We start from the raw sequence: 15,733 nt of genomic DNA, 5'->3' as shown, positions 1-15,733 counted from the left end.
CAGTCCCTGGGTTAAGCATTTTCAAACCATGACACCAGCATCTGCCCTTGCCTGAATTTTTTATCTTAGCTATTCTGATTGGTGTACTGTGGAATCTCAGGGTCATTTTGTTTTAAATTTCTGTAATGACTACGGATGTTAAAATTTTAATTTGGGGCTTCTGAGCCATTCAAGATTCCTCAATAGAGAATTATTTGTTTATTTCTGTAGCCAATTTTTTTTTCAGGAGCTGGGGACCGAACCCAGGGCCTTGTGCTTCCTAGGCAAGCGCTCTACCACTGAGCTAAATCCCCAACCCCTGTAGCCAATTTTTAATGGGGTTATTTGGTTCTCTGAAGTCTACTTTCTTGAGTTCTTCGCCAATTTTGGATTTGCTCTCTGTCAGATTTAGGGTTGGTGAAGAAATTAGCCTGGTCTTTAGTTTATCCATTTGTCTGTTGACAATGTCCTTTGCCTTATAGAAGCATTTTTATTTTATGATGTCCCATTTGTTAATCATTGATATTAGAACATGAGTCATTGGTGTTTTGTTCAGGAAATTTTCTCATGCACCAATGTGTTTGAGGCCTTTCCCATGTTTTCTTCTGTAGTTTACATATATCTGTATTGAAGATACAGGGAGAGAGTGGGCAGCTTTGTCTAGTTCATGATTTTAGTGAGATTGCTTCAAGTTTCCCTATATTTAGCTTGATGTTGGGTGCTGGTCTGTGGTACATTGCTTTTACTATGTTTAGGTTTGAGTCTTGAATTCCTGCATTGCTCAAGACTTTTACCATGAAGGGTTGTTGAATTTTGTCAAATTCTTTCTCAGCATCTAATGAGATGATCAGGTGGTTTTCTTTTTCTTTGAATTTGCTTATATAGTGGATTACACTGATGCACTTCTGAATATTGGATCATCTCTGCAATCCTGGGATCAAGCTTCTTTGATCATAATGAATGATCATTTTTATTTGTTCTTGGGTTCAGTTTGGAATAATTTTAATGAGTATTTTCGCATTGGCACTCATAAGGGAACCTGATCTTGAGTTCTCTTTCTTTGTTAGGTCTTTGTGCAGTTTAGGTATAAGCATAATTGTGGAGTCATAGAAAAGATTAGGTAATGTTACTTCTGTTCCAATTTTGTGGAATATTTTGAAGAATATTGCTATTAGGTATTCTTAAGGTCTGATAGAATTCAGCCCGAAATCCATCTGATCCTGGGCTTTTTTTGGTTGGGAGACTTTTAATGATGGCTTCTGTTTACATAGGTTCTATGGGACTGTTTAGATGGTTTATCAGATCCTGATTTAACTTCGATACCTAGCATCTGTCTACAATATTTCACACAGAATTTTCAGTTTTGTTGAGAGCTTTTGTGGTCGATTCTGATCATTTTTTTTAAATTTCCCCACTTTCTGTTTTTATATGTCCTTTTTCATTTCTGAATTTTTAAATATGGTCACTTAACTTTGACAAAGGAGCTAAAAACATCCAGTGGAAAAAAGGCTGCATTTTCAACAAATGGATAAACTGGAGGTTAGCATGTTGAAGAATGCAAATTGACCCATTCTTATTGCTCTGTACAAAGCTCAAGTCCAAGTGGATCTTGGACCCTCACATAATACCAGATACACTGAAACCAATAGAAAAGAAAATGAGGAAGAGCCTTGAAAACATGGGCACAAGAGAAAGTTTCATGAAGAGAAAACCAATGGGGTATGTTCTAAGATCAATAATCAACAAATGGCAACTCATAAAATTGAAAAGCTTTTGTAAATCAAACTCTCAATGGTACAAAAGAACCACCAACAGATTATGAAAAGATTTTTACCAATTCTACATCTGATAGAGGGCTAGTATCCAATATATACACAGAATTCAAGAAGATAGATTGCAGAGATTCAAATAACCCTATAAAATTAGGGTACAGAGCCAAACAACATTTCTCAACTGAGGAATATGGAATGACTGAGCAGCACCTAAAGAAATGTTCAACATCCTTAGTCATCAAGCAAATGCACATCAAAACAACACCAAGATTTCCCCTCAAACCAGTCAGAATGGCTAAGATCAAAAAGTCAGATCACAGCAGATTCTGGCAATGGTGCAGAGAAAGAGAAATACTCCTCCATCATTGGTGGGATTGTAAGCTGGTACAACCACTGTGGAAATTAGTCTGGTGATTCCTCAGAAAATCAGACATAGTACTACTTGAAGACCCAGCTATACCACTCTTGGGCATATAGCCAAAATATGCTCCAACATATAAAATGGATACATGCTCTACTATGTTCATAGAAGCCTTCTTTATAATAGCCAGATGCCGAAATGAACCCAGATGTCCTTCAGCAGATGAATGGATACAGAAAATGTGGTACATTTACACAATGGATTACTACTGAACTATTAAAAACAATGACTTCATGAAATGCTGAGGCAAATGGATGGAACTAGAAAATGTTGTTCTGAGGGAGGTAACCAAAGGAACATACATGGTAAGCACTCACTGATAATTTGATATTGGCCCAAAATCTCAGAATATCCAAGATACAATTTACAGACCACATGAAGCTTAAGTAAGAAGACCAATGTGTGGATGCTTCAGTCCTTCTTCGAAGGGGGAATACAATACTCACAGGAGGTAATATGGAGACAAAATGTGGAGCAGAGACTGAAGGCAAGGCCATCCTTAGGCTTCCCTACTTGGGGTTCCATCCCATATACATTGACCAAATCCAGAGTCTATTGTGCATGACAAGAGGTGCATGTTGACAGGAGTTTGATATAGCTGTCTCCTGCGAGGCTCTACTAGAGCCTGAAAAATATGGAGGAGGATGCTTGCAGTCAACCATTTGACTGAGAAAGGGGTCTCCAACTAAGTAATTATAGAAAGTACAGAATTTGATGGAAGAGCAATATCAATCAACCAGACTACCCAGAGCTACCAGGACTAAATCACCAACTAAAGAGTACACACAGAGAGACCCATGAATACATCTGCATATGTAGCAGAGGATGACCTTGTTAGGCATCAGGGGGAAGAGAGGCCATTGGTTCTGTGAAGGCTGGGTGCCCCAGTGTCAGGGAATGCCTTGCCAGGGAGGATAGATGGAGTTAGTGGTTAGTCACCCCCTAATAGAAGTGGGGGGGCTGATATAGGATGTTTTGGAGAAAGGGGGATAACATTTGAAATGTAAGTAAATAAAATATCCAGTAAAAAATTCTCCATTTCATCTAGATTTTCCAGTTTTCTTGACTATACACTTTTGTAGAAGGATCTGATGTTTTTTTTTTTTTGAAAAATTTTCTCAGTTTCTGTTGGATTGTCTCCCTTTTCATTTCTAATTTTGTTAATTTTCATAGTGTCTCTGTGCTCTATAGTGAGTTTGGCTGCATGTTTACCTATCTTGTTGATTTTCTCAAAGAACCAGTACTAGTTTTGTTGATTCTTTATAAAGTTCTATTTGTTCTTACCTGGCTTATTTCAGCCCTGATTTTGATTATTCCCTGACATCTACACCTCTTGGGTGTATTTGCATCGTTTTGTTCAAGAGCTTTCAGAGGTGCTATAAAGCTAATTCTGTAGGTTAACTCCAATTTCTTTACAGAGGCACTGAGAGCTATGAGTTTTCCTCTTGAAACTGCTTTTATTGTGTCCCCTAAGTTTGTGTATGTTGTGCCTTTATTTTCATTAAATTCTAAAAAAAATTAGTTTCTTTCTTTCTTGTTTTGATGTGATGGAAGGAATTTCTTTTCTGCTCCACTGTTTGGTGTTCTATAATGTTCTTGTATATTTACAGGCATCACTTTCTTTAGGTCAGCAAAGTTTTGATCTATAATTTTGTTGAAGATTTTTACTGGCCCTTTGAGTTGGGAATCATCATTCTCTTCTATGCCTATTATTCTTAGATGGGTTTTTTTCATTCTGTTTTGGATTTCTTGGATGTTTTGAGGTAGGAGATTTTGCATTTTATATTTTCTTTGACTGTTGTGTCAATGTCTTCTCATATGGTATCTTTCTCTCCTGAGATTCAGTCTTCTATCTCTTGTATTCTATTGGTGATTCTTACATCTGTGACTTCTGCCTCTTTCCTAGGTTTTCTATCACCATGGTCCACCCGCTTTGTGATTTCTTTATTGTTTCTCTTTCCATTTTTAGATCCTAGGTGGTTTTGTTAGATTCCTTAACCTGTTTGTTTGTGCTTTCCTCTACTTCTTTAAAGAATTTATGATTCCTCTTCCAGGGTACCTACCTGTTTGCCTGTGTTCTCCTGTATTTCTTTAATGGATTTGTTTTTGTCTTCCTTTAAATCCTTTCTCTTTTTCACGTGATGAGGTTTTAGATCAGGCTCTTGCTTTTCAGCTGTATTGGGGTATTGTAGTCCTGCTGAGGTGGTAGAACTGTGTTCTGATATTGCCAATTTGCATTGGTTCCTGTTTCATATGATCTTATGGTTGTCTCTTGCTATCTAGTTATCTCTTGTGTTAACTGCTCTTGCTGTTTCTGAATGGAACCTCTCCTTCCTGTGAAACTGGTTAGGTTGGGCCTCCTTGGGTCAAGATGTCTCTGGGTATGAGAGGTGCTCCAGAGAGCCTGTCCAGGACCATGAGTGGTTTCCAAATAGTCCAGGTATTTGGGTGGGGTCAGTGACTCACCTGTGAGCCTGAGTCTGTCAAAACTTCTGGAGGGTCAAGCTGATTCTTGGTGTAAATTAGGGTGGAGGGGTGGAACACAGAATCCACTCCTAGGTGTAGGTGCCAACTTTAAGGAAGATGTGTCTCTAGCAGCCCAGGATAGATGCCCTGCATTATCTGCTCCCTAGGGTGTTCCAGTTTGGCAGGTTTGGAAGACTCACCTGTGAGCCTGGAGTTGTCAGAAATTCCAAGGGTCAGGCTGTCTCTGGGTATGTGGTGGGAACTGGAGATCAGACTCTGTTTCTCAGTGCAGATGTAAACTGGAACATAAATCTACAGTTCTTAAATAAATAAATAAATAAATATTGAAAAATAGACTACAAGTCTTAAATATATAAATGCATAAAGTTGAAAAAGAAAGTACAGATATGAACAGTGAATTCTAGCTTGAGATATTTTTCAATGGCTGAAAAACACTTAAAGAAATCCACAATATTCTTTGCCATCAAGTAATTGTAAATGAAAACTACTTACAATGTCTGTTTTATATCTGTTGGAATGGCTAAGATCAGTAATGTATGTGACAGTTCATGTTGGAAGAGATGCCGGACAAGGAGAACACTTGTCAGTTACTGGTGAGTACTAAATGTTTCTCCCATCACCTTAAATAAAATAGGAAATAGTTCCAGTATATGGTGTCCATCAATTCAATTGATTTGCTGTGCAGCAGGGAAAAAACAACTTTTGGTTACATATGAAAAATTATTTAAGAATTCCATGAATAACAGAAATAAAAGATGTAAAACTGAATTTTTTTTCTACCTCAGATCTAGCACAATGTGTGAAGTGTCCAGATGGCCAATATGCCAACATAGAGAGAAATCACTGCTTCCCAAAGGCTGTGACATTTCTGGATTATGCAGACCCCGTAGGGATTGTATTGGTCTGCATGGCCTTATGTTTATCTACATTGTCAGCTCTTATTCTAGGAATCTTTGTGAAAAAACAAAACACCCCCATTGTGAAAGCTAATAACCGCACTCTCAGCTACATCTTGCTTGTTTCTCTCACACTTTGTTTTCTCTGTTCATTGCTCTTTATTGGACATCCTAGCACAGCCAGATGTGTCCTGCAACAGATCACTTTTGGGACTCTGTTCACTGTGGCTGTGTCCACGATCTTGGCCAAGACAATTACTGTACTTCTGGCCTTCAGCATTACTGTTCCAGGAAGAAGAGTGACATGGCCATTATTTGTTGCATCCAAGGTCATAATTCCAATATGTTCCCTTTTTCAACTTATGCTCTGTGGACTCTGGTTGGGACTATCTCCTCCCTTTGTAGAGAGAGATGCTCACTCTGAATATGGCCACATCATCATTATGTGTAACAAGGGATCAATCATCGCTTTCTACTGTGTGCTTGGATACCTGGGCTGTCTGGCACTAGCAAGCTTCATTGTGGCTTTCTTGGGCAGAAATCTTCCTGATACTTTCAATGAAGCCAAGTTTCTAACATTCAGCATGCTTGTGTTTTGCAGTGTTTGGGTCACATTCCTCCCTGTCTTCCATAGCACCAAAGGGAAGGTCATGGTGGCTGTGGAGGTCTTCTCCATCTTGACCTCAGGTGCAGGGCTTCTAGGTTGCATCTTTATCCCCAAGTGCTATATTATTGTATTAAGACAAGATAGAAATTTTATAAAAAAGGTGAAGGGTAAAAATCATTCTTGACATGTTGAAATTTCAACCAAATGTATACTACTACCACAAACCCTGATGACACTTCACTGTTCTAACATACAAATAATTTATTTCAATATGGTATTTATTTCTATACACAATTAAATTATTTTTTAATGCTTTGGATTTTTCCTTGTATCAGTGTTAAGAATATTGTATTCTCTGCTTACTGTTTTTCTTTACCCACATTTTATCAGTTAATTTATACTTTTTATATATAATCTATCAGCTAATTTATATATGTGATTTGATCTTTGTATATCATAAGTTACATTTTTAAAGAAATGTTAAAATGTGATCAAAATCATGAATATATTTGGGAAAAATAATGGAAAGATGATTATTGATTATTATTGAATGCAGAATGAAAATTAAAGATGCATACATACTAAGAGGAAATTTTTTCCACATTATACTGTTTAAAAAAGATTTACTCTTGGTTAATAATGACATTCTCCTGTCGAAGTGGAATGACTGTGGATTCATGAGGTATTTGGGTAATTTTGTTAAATGTGTGGAACTTATAAGTTAGAAACAAAAGTATGAAACATTTCAAGATGACTTAGAAAAGACATTTAGGTATTTCATAACATACATAGACATTGTTGTAGTTTCAGAAATCTATTGAGTGTAGCACAGAATGTATAACAAAATACTCACATTATACATATATTGTTTAAAAAAACCTTTGAAATTGTATAAAAAGACTAAACATTGAAAAATTAAAACAGAAAGTTAAAAATGATGTGTTGCTACAATTTATTTCATTTATGGTTAGGAGCTATCTAGGAAAGGCTAAACGTATCCAGGTACTTTTATTGGAGATGCACCACAGTGTTGCATGGCTATGATAGGTAAACTCTGAGTTGCAGAGTTTTCAGTGGTCTCATCTCAGGATTGCATCTTGTAATGGGTAAGTCTTCCCTGCTATTATTATATAAATTAATAATTTCAGGGCAGATCTTTTTGCAGAGCAATGAAGATTGATTGATTTTGCAGAACATTACTCTTCTAGTAATGCTATATAGACAAATTTTATAATGAATACTAATGATTCTACAGAATTCCTAAAACTGTAAAAGTAACTTTGAGGCCTTTATAATATGGAATCTTCAACTACTGTTTTATAAACCTTCATGATTCATGAGCTAATTGCACTAGGATAAAAAACTTGTCTTGGAATAAATTCAATATCAGGGAAAATATTCCCTCCATGTGAGCTGTGAAACCATTAACTGATAACTGGAAATGAACAATTTATTGCAGGTGCAAGGACAGAAAATCAAGTATTGACTAATTTATATGTACAAAACTTCAAAGCTAAGGAGAGATGAGTCAGTTGATTTACCTCTTGACAAAACATGTCAATTTATTACATAGGAATTATGGTTTTAAACTTTTAACAAATGTATGGAGAAAGTAACAGATAATGAAAGCTTAGTTAGGTACTAGTTTTAATGGAAACATATAAATATTTCTTTTATAACTCTAATTTTATGACTTGAGTTACTGTCTTAAACTTGCTATGAATTTATGGAATGTAAAAATGTTTGGAAATAGTAAGAGCACCAGTGGAAGGGGAAGCCCTGGGTCCTGCTAAGACTGAACCCCCAGTGAACTAGACTGTTGGGGGGAGGGTGGCAATAGGGGGAAAATGGGGAGGGGAACACCCATAAGGAAGGGGATCGGGGAGGGAGATGTTTGCCCGGAAACCGGGAAAGGGAATAACACTCGAAATGTATATAAGAAATACTCAAGTTAATAATAATAAAAAAATGTTTGGAAAACCGTGTGATCAATTCTGTGGAGAAAGTATAAGAACTAAGAACAGTGGGGAAGACCTCACCGCCTGATCAAGTGGGCACTCCTGAGGCTGCAGAGCGGAGGAGACCACCAACACTGCCCACCCCTGCCCACATCCCTGGCCCAAGAGGCAACTGTATAAGGCCTCTGGGTTCCCGTAGGGGAGGGCCCGGGAGCGGCAGGACCCCTGCGCCTGAGACACTGCCGGAACCTGAAGGAAACAGACCGGATAAACAGTTCTCTGCACCCAATTCCCGTGGGAGGAAGAGCTGAACCTTCAGAGAGGCGGACACGCCTGGGAAACCAGAGAGACTGCACTCTGTGCACATCCAGGCACCAGAGGAAAACACCAAACGCCATCTGGAACCCTGGTGCACGGAGGCTCCTGGAAAGAGCGGCGCAGATCTTCCCGGTTGCTGCCACAGCGGAGAGGACTTAGGCAGTACCCCACGAGCAAACTTGAGCCTTGGAACTGCAGGTAGGACCAACTTTTCCCCTGCAAGAAATCTGCCTGGTGAACTCAGGACACACAGAGGCAAAATTCCTCTAAGGCCGGGCACTTCCTGTGTTTACCGGAAGTCCCACAACGGCGGATCCCGGACCGCAGCAGCTCTGTGCTCCCAAACCCCGTGGGAGAGAGACCTCACCGCCTGATCAAGTGGGCACTCCTGAGGCTGCAGAGCGGAGGAGACCACCAACACTGCCCACCCCTGCCCACATCCCTGGCCCAAGAGGCAACTGTATAAGGCCTCTGGGTTCCCATAGGGGAGGGCCCGGGTGCGGCAGGACCCCTGCGTCTGAGACACTGCCGGAACCTGAAGGAAACAGACTGGATAAACAGTTCTCTGCACCCAAATCCCGTGGGAGGGAGAGCTGAACCTTCAGACAGGCGGACACGCCTGGGAAACCAGAAGAGACTGCACTCTGTGCACATCCAGGCGCCAGAGGAAAACACCAAACATCATCTGAAACCCTGGTGCACGGAGGCTCCCGGAAGGAGCGGCACAGATTTTCCTGGTTGCTGCCACAGCGGAGAGGACTTAGGCAGTACCCCACGAGCAAACTTGAGCCTTGGAACCACAGGTAGGACCAACATTTCCCCTGCAAGAAACCTGCCTGGTGAACTCAAGACACAGGCCCACAGGAACAGCTGAAGACCTGTAGAGAGGAAAAATTACACGCCCGAAAGCAGAACACTCTGTCCCCATAACTGGCTGAAAGAAAACAGGAAAACAGGTCTACAGCACTCCTGACACACAGGTTATAGGACAGTCTAGCCACTGTCAGAAATAGCAGAACAAAGTAACACTAGAGATAATCTGATGGCGAGAGGCAAGCGCAGGAACCCAAGCAAAAGAAACCAAGACTACATGGCATCATCGGAGCCCAATTCTCCCACCAAAGCAAACACGGAATATCCAAACACACCAGAAAAGCAAGACCTAGTTTCAAAATCATATTTGATCATGATGCTGGAGGACTTCAAGAAAGACATAAAGAACTCCCTTAGAGAACAAGTAGAAGCCTACAGAGAGGAATCGCAAAAATCCCTGAAAGAATTTCAGGAAAACACAATCAAACAGTTGAAGGAATTAAAAATGGAAATAGAAGCAATCAAGAAAGAACACATGGAAACAACCCTGGACATAGAAAATCAAAAGAAAAGACAAGGAGCTGTAGATACAAGCTTCACCAACAGAATTCAAGAGATGGAAGAGAGAATCTCAGGAGCAGAAGATTCCATAGAAATCATTGACTCAACTGTCAAAGATAATGTAAAGCAGAAAAAGCTACTGGTCCAAAACATACAGGAAATCCAGGACTCAACGAGAAGATCAAACCTAAGGATAATAGGTATAGAAGAGAGTGAAGACTCCCAGCTCAAAGGACCAGTAAATATCTTCAACAAAATCATAGAAGAAAACTTCCCTAACCTAAAAAAAGAGATACCCATAGGCATACAAGAAGCCTACAGAACTCCAAATAGATTGGACCAGAAAAGAAACACCTCCCGTCACATAATTTTCAAAACACCAAACGCACAAAATAAAGAAAGAATATTAAAAGCAGTAAGGGTAAAAGGTCAAGTAACATATAAAGGCAGACCTATCAGAATCACACCAGACTTTTCGCCAGAAACTATGAAGGCCAGAAGATCCTGGACAGATGTCATACAGACCCTAAGAGAACACAAATGCCAGCCCAGGTTAATGTATCCTGCAAAACTCTCAATTAACATAGATGGAGAAACCAAGATATTCCATGACAAAACCAAATTTACACAATATCTTTCTACAAGTCCAGCACTACAAAGGATAATAAAGGGTAAAGCCCAACATAAGGAGGCAAGCTATACCCTAGAAGAAGCAAGAAACTAATCATCTTGGCAACAAAACAAAGAGAATGAAAGCACACAAACATAACCTCACTTCCAAATATGAATATAACGGGAAGCAATAATCACTATTCCTTAATATCTCTCAATATCAATGGCCTCAACTCCCCAATAAAAAGACATCGATTAACAAACTGGATACGCAACGAGGACCCTGCATTCTGCTGCCTACAGGAAACACACCTCAGAGACAAAGACAGACATTACCTCAGAGTGAAAGGCTGGAAAACAATTTTCCAAGCAAATGGTCAGAAGAAGCAAGCTGGAGTAGCCATTCTAATATCAAATAAAATCAATTTTCAACTAAAAGTCATCAAAAAAGATAAGGAAGGACACTTCATATTCATCAAAGGAAAAATCCACCAAGATGAACTCTCAATCCTAAATATCTATGCCCCAAATACAAGGGCACCTACATACGTAAAAGAAACCTTACTAAAGCTCAAAACACACATTGCACCTCACACAATAATAGTGGGAGATTTCAACACCCCACTCTCATCAATGGACAGATCATGGAAACAGAAATTAAACAGAGATGTAGACAGACTAAGAGAAGTCATGAGCCAAATGGACTTAACGGATATTTATAGAACATTCTATTCTAAAGCAAAAGGATATACCTTCTTCTCAGCTCCTCATGGTACTTTCTCCAAAATTGACCATATAATTGGTCAAAAAACGGGCCTCAACAGGTACAGAAAGATAGAAATAATCCCATGCGTGCTATCGGACCACCACGGCCTAAAACTGGTCTTCAATAACAATAAGGGAAGAATGCCCACATATACGTGGAAATTGAACAATGCTCTACTCAATGATAACCTGGTCAAGGAAGAAATAAAGAAAGAAATTAAAAACTTTTTAGAATTTAATGAAAATGAAGGTACAACATACCCAAACTTATGGGACACAATGAAAGCTGTGCTAAGAGGAAAACTCATAGCGCTGAGTGCCTGCAGAAAGAAACAGGAAAGAGCATATGTCAGCAGCTTGACAGCACACCTAAAAGCTCTAGAACAAAAAGAAGCAAATACACCCAGGAGGAGTAGAAGGCAAGAAATAATCAAACTCAGAGCTGAAATCAACCAAGTAGAAACAAAAAGGACCATAGAAAGAATCAACAGAACCAAAAGTTGGTTCTTTGAGAAAATCAACAAGATAGATAAACCCTTAGCCAGACTAACGAGAGGACACAGAGAGTGCGTCCAAATTAACAAAATCAGAAATGAAAAGGGAGACATAACTACAGATTCAGAGGAAATTCAAAAAATCATCAGATCTTACTATAAAAACCTATATTCAACAAAACTTGAAAATCTTCAGGAAATGGACAATTTCCTAGACAGATACCAGGTATCGAAGTTAAATCAGGAACAGATAAACCAGTTAAACAACCCCATAACTCCTAAGGAAATAGAAGCAGTCATTAAAGGTCTCCCAACCAAAAAGAGCCCAGGTCCAGACGGGTTTAGTGCAGAATTCTATCAAACCTTCATAGAAGACCTTATACCAATATTATCCAAACTATTCCACAAAATTGAAACAGATGGAGCCCTACCGAATTCCTTCTATGAAGCCACAATTACTCTTATACCTATACCACACAAAGACCCAACAAAGAAAGAAAACTTCAGACCAATTTCCCTTATGAATATTGACGCAAAAATACTCAATAAAATTCTGGAAACAGAATTCAAGAGCACATCAAAACAATCATCCACCATGATCAAGTAGGCTTCATCCCAGGTATGCAGGGATGGTTTAATATAAGGAAAACCATCAACGTGATCCATCATATAAACAGACTGAAAGAACAGAACCACATGATCATTTCATTAGATGCTGAGAAAGCATTTGACAAAATTCAACACCCCTTCATGATAAAAGTCCTGGAAAGAATAGGTATTCAAGGCCCATACCTAAACATAGTAAAAGCCATATACAGCAAACCAGTTGCTAACATTAAACTAAATGGAGAGAAACTTGAAGCAATCCCACTAAAATCAGGGACTAGACAAGGCTGCCCACTCTCTCCCTACTTATTCAATATAGTTCTTGAAGTTCTAGCCAGACCAATCAGACAACAAAAGGTGATCAAGGGGATACAGATCGGAAAAGAAGAGGTCAAAATATCACTATTTGCAGACGACATGATAGTATATTTAAGTGATCCCAAAAGTTCCACCAGAGAACTACTAAAGCTGATAAACAACTTCAGCAAAGTGGCTGGGTATAAAATTAACTCAAATAAATCAGTTGCCTTCCTCTATACAAAAGAGAAACAAGCCGAGAAAGAAATTAGGGAAACGACACCCTTCATAATAGACCCAAATAATATAAAGTACCTCGGTGTGACTTTAACCAAGCAAGTAAAAGATCTGTACAATAAGAACTTCAAGACACTGAGGAAGGAAATTGAAGAAGACCTCAGAAGATGGAAAGATCTCCCATGCTCATGGATTGGCAGGATTAATATAGTAAAAATGGCCATTTTACCAAAAGCAATCTACAGATTCAATGCAATCCCCATCAAAATACCAATCCAATTCTTCAAAGAGTTAGACAGAACAATTTGCAAATTCATCTGGAATAACAAAAAACCCAGGATAGCTAAAGCTATCCTCAACAATAAGAGGACTTCAGGGGGAATCACTATCCCTGAACTCAAGCAGTATTACAGAGCAATAGTGATAAAAACTGCATGGTATTGGTACAGAGACAGACAGATAGACCAATGGAATAGAATTGAAGTCCCAGAAATGAACCCACACACCTATGGTCACTTGATTTTTGACAAAGGAGCCAAAACCATCCAATGGAAAAAAGATAGCATTTTCAGCAAATGGTGCTGGTTCAACTGGAGGGCAACATGTAGAAGAATGCAGATCGATCCATGCTTATCACCCTGTACAAAGCTTAAGTCCAAGTGGATCAAGGACCTCCACATCAAACCAGACACACTCAAACTAATAGAAGAAAAACTAGGGAAGCATCTGGAACACATGGGCACTGGAAAAAATTTCCTGAACAAAACACCAATGGCTTATGCTCTAAGATCAAGAATCGACAAATGGGATCTCATAAAACTGCAAAGCTTCTGTAAGGCAAAGGACACTGTGGTTAGGACAAAACGACAACCAACAGATTGGGAAAAGATCTTTACCAATCCTATAACAGATAGAGGCCTTATATCCAAAATATACAAAGAACTCTAGAAGTTAGACCGCAGGGAAACAAATAACCCTATTAAAAAATGGGGTTCAGAGCTGAACAAAGAATTCACAGCTGAGGAATGCCGAATGGCTGAGAAACACCTAAAGAAATGTTCAACATCTTTAGTCATAAGGGAAATGCAAATCAAAACAACCCTGAGATTTCACCTCACACCAGTGAGAATGGCTAAGATCAAAAACTCAGGTGACAGCAGATGCTGGTGAGGATGTGGAGAAAGAGGAACACTCCTCCATTGTTGGTGGGATTGCAGACTGGTAAAACCATTCTGGAAATCAGTCTGGAGGTTCCTCAGAAAATTGGACATTGAACTGCCTGAGGATCCAGCCATACCTCTCTTGAGCATATACCCAAAAGATGCCTCAACATATAAAAGAGACACGTGCTCCACTATGTTCATCGCAGCCTTATTTATAATAGCCAGAAAATGGAAAGAACCCAGATGCCCTTCAACAGAGGAATGGATACAGAAAATGTGGTACATCTACACAATGGAATATTACTCAGCTATCAAAAACAACGAGTTTATGAAATTCGTAGGCAAATGGTTGGAACTGGAAAATATCATCCTGAGTGAGCTAACCCACTCACAGAAAGACATACATGGTATGCACTCATTGATAAGTGGCTATTAGCCCAAATGCTTGAATTACCCTAGATCCCTAGAACAAAGGAAACTCAAGACGGATGATCAAAATGTGAATGCTTCACTCCTTCTTTAAATGAGGAAAAAGAATACCCTTGGCAGGGAAGGGAGAGGCAAAGATTAAAACAGAGACTGAAGGAACACCCATTCAGAGCCTGCCCCACAGGTGGCCCATACATATACAGCCACCCAATTAGACAAGATGGATGAAGCAAAGAAGTGCAGACCGACAGGAGCCGGATGTAGATCTCTCCTGAGAGACACAGCCAGAATACAGCAAACACAGAGGCGTATGCCAGCAGCAAACCACTGAACTGAGAATAGGTCCCCCGTTGAAGGAATCAGAGAAAGAACTGGAAGAGCTTGAAGGTGCTCGAGACGACAAAAGTACAACAATGTCAAGCAACCAGAGCTTCCAGGGACTAAGCCACTACCTAAAGACTATACATGGACTGACCCTGGACTCTGTCCCCATAGGTAGCAATGAATATCCTAGTAAGAGCACCAGTGGAAGGGGAAGCCCTGGGTCCTGCTAAGACTGAACCCCCAGTGAACTAGACTATGCGGGGAGGGTGGCAATGGGGGGAGGTTTGGGAGGGGAACACCCACAAGGAAGGGGAGGGGGGAGGGTGATGTCTGTCCGGAAACCGGGAAAGGGAATAACACTTGAAATGTATATAAGAAATACTCAAGATAATAAAAAAAAAAAAAAAAAGAAACAGCAATAGCAACCCAAAAGTATATAAAACAATTCAGGTTTTAAGAAATTAGAAGGGGTTGGAGAGATGGCTCAGTGGTTAAGAGCACTGACTGCTCTTCCAGAGGTCCTGAGTTCGATTCCCAGCAACCACATGGTGGCTCACAACCATCTGTAATGAGATCTGATGCCCTCTTCTGGTGTGTTTGAAAACAACTACAAGTGTACTTATAGAATAAATAAATCTTTAAAAAAAAAAAAAAAGAACAGTGGGGAAAGACTTTTCTGACATGAAGGCTTTTTTTTTAACTAAGGGTTTTTTTCTTACTTTCATATATATCTTACTTTTAGCAATAAAAACCAGAGTACAAACAGAGGAACCCCTGGCTACAGCCACATATGTAGCAGAGGATGGCCTTGTTTGACTTCAATGAGAGGAGAGGCTCTTAGTCCCATGAAGGCTCAATGCTCCAATGTTGAGGAATGCCAAGGTGTGGAGGTGAGAGGGAATGAGTGGGTCAGGGAGCACCATCATAGAAGCAGGTGGAGGGGGCATGGGAGAGAGGGATTCCAGAGGGAATACTGGAAAAGGGGACAATATTT

General features: G+C 39.6%; 1 protein-coding gene across 1 annotated transcript in view; it reads left to right on the top strand.

Moving 5' to 3' along the window:
* Vom2r77 (vomeronasal 2 receptor, 77) overlaps positions 1 to 6,346 on the top strand; it is a 66,004-nt gene extending 59,658 nt beyond the window's left edge. Inside the window, exon 6 of the mRNA NM_001099519.1 lies at positions 5,445 to 6,346. Coding sequence (NP_001092989.1) covers positions 5,445 to 6,346 — 902 coding nt within the window. The remainder of the gene's footprint in view (positions 1 to 5,444) is intronic.
* Positions 6,347 to 15,733: the final 9,387 nt, after the last annotated feature.

This window comes from Rattus norvegicus, chromosome 9 (assembly GCF_036323735.1).
Source record: "Rattus norvegicus strain BN/NHsdMcwi chromosome 9, GRCr8, whole genome shotgun sequence".
Classification (NCBI taxonomy): Eukaryota; Metazoa; Chordata; class Mammalia; order Rodentia; family Muridae; genus Rattus; species Rattus norvegicus.
The sequence above is the reverse complement of the archived record's forward strand: the minus strand, read 5'-3'. Positions and strand labels throughout refer to the sequence as shown.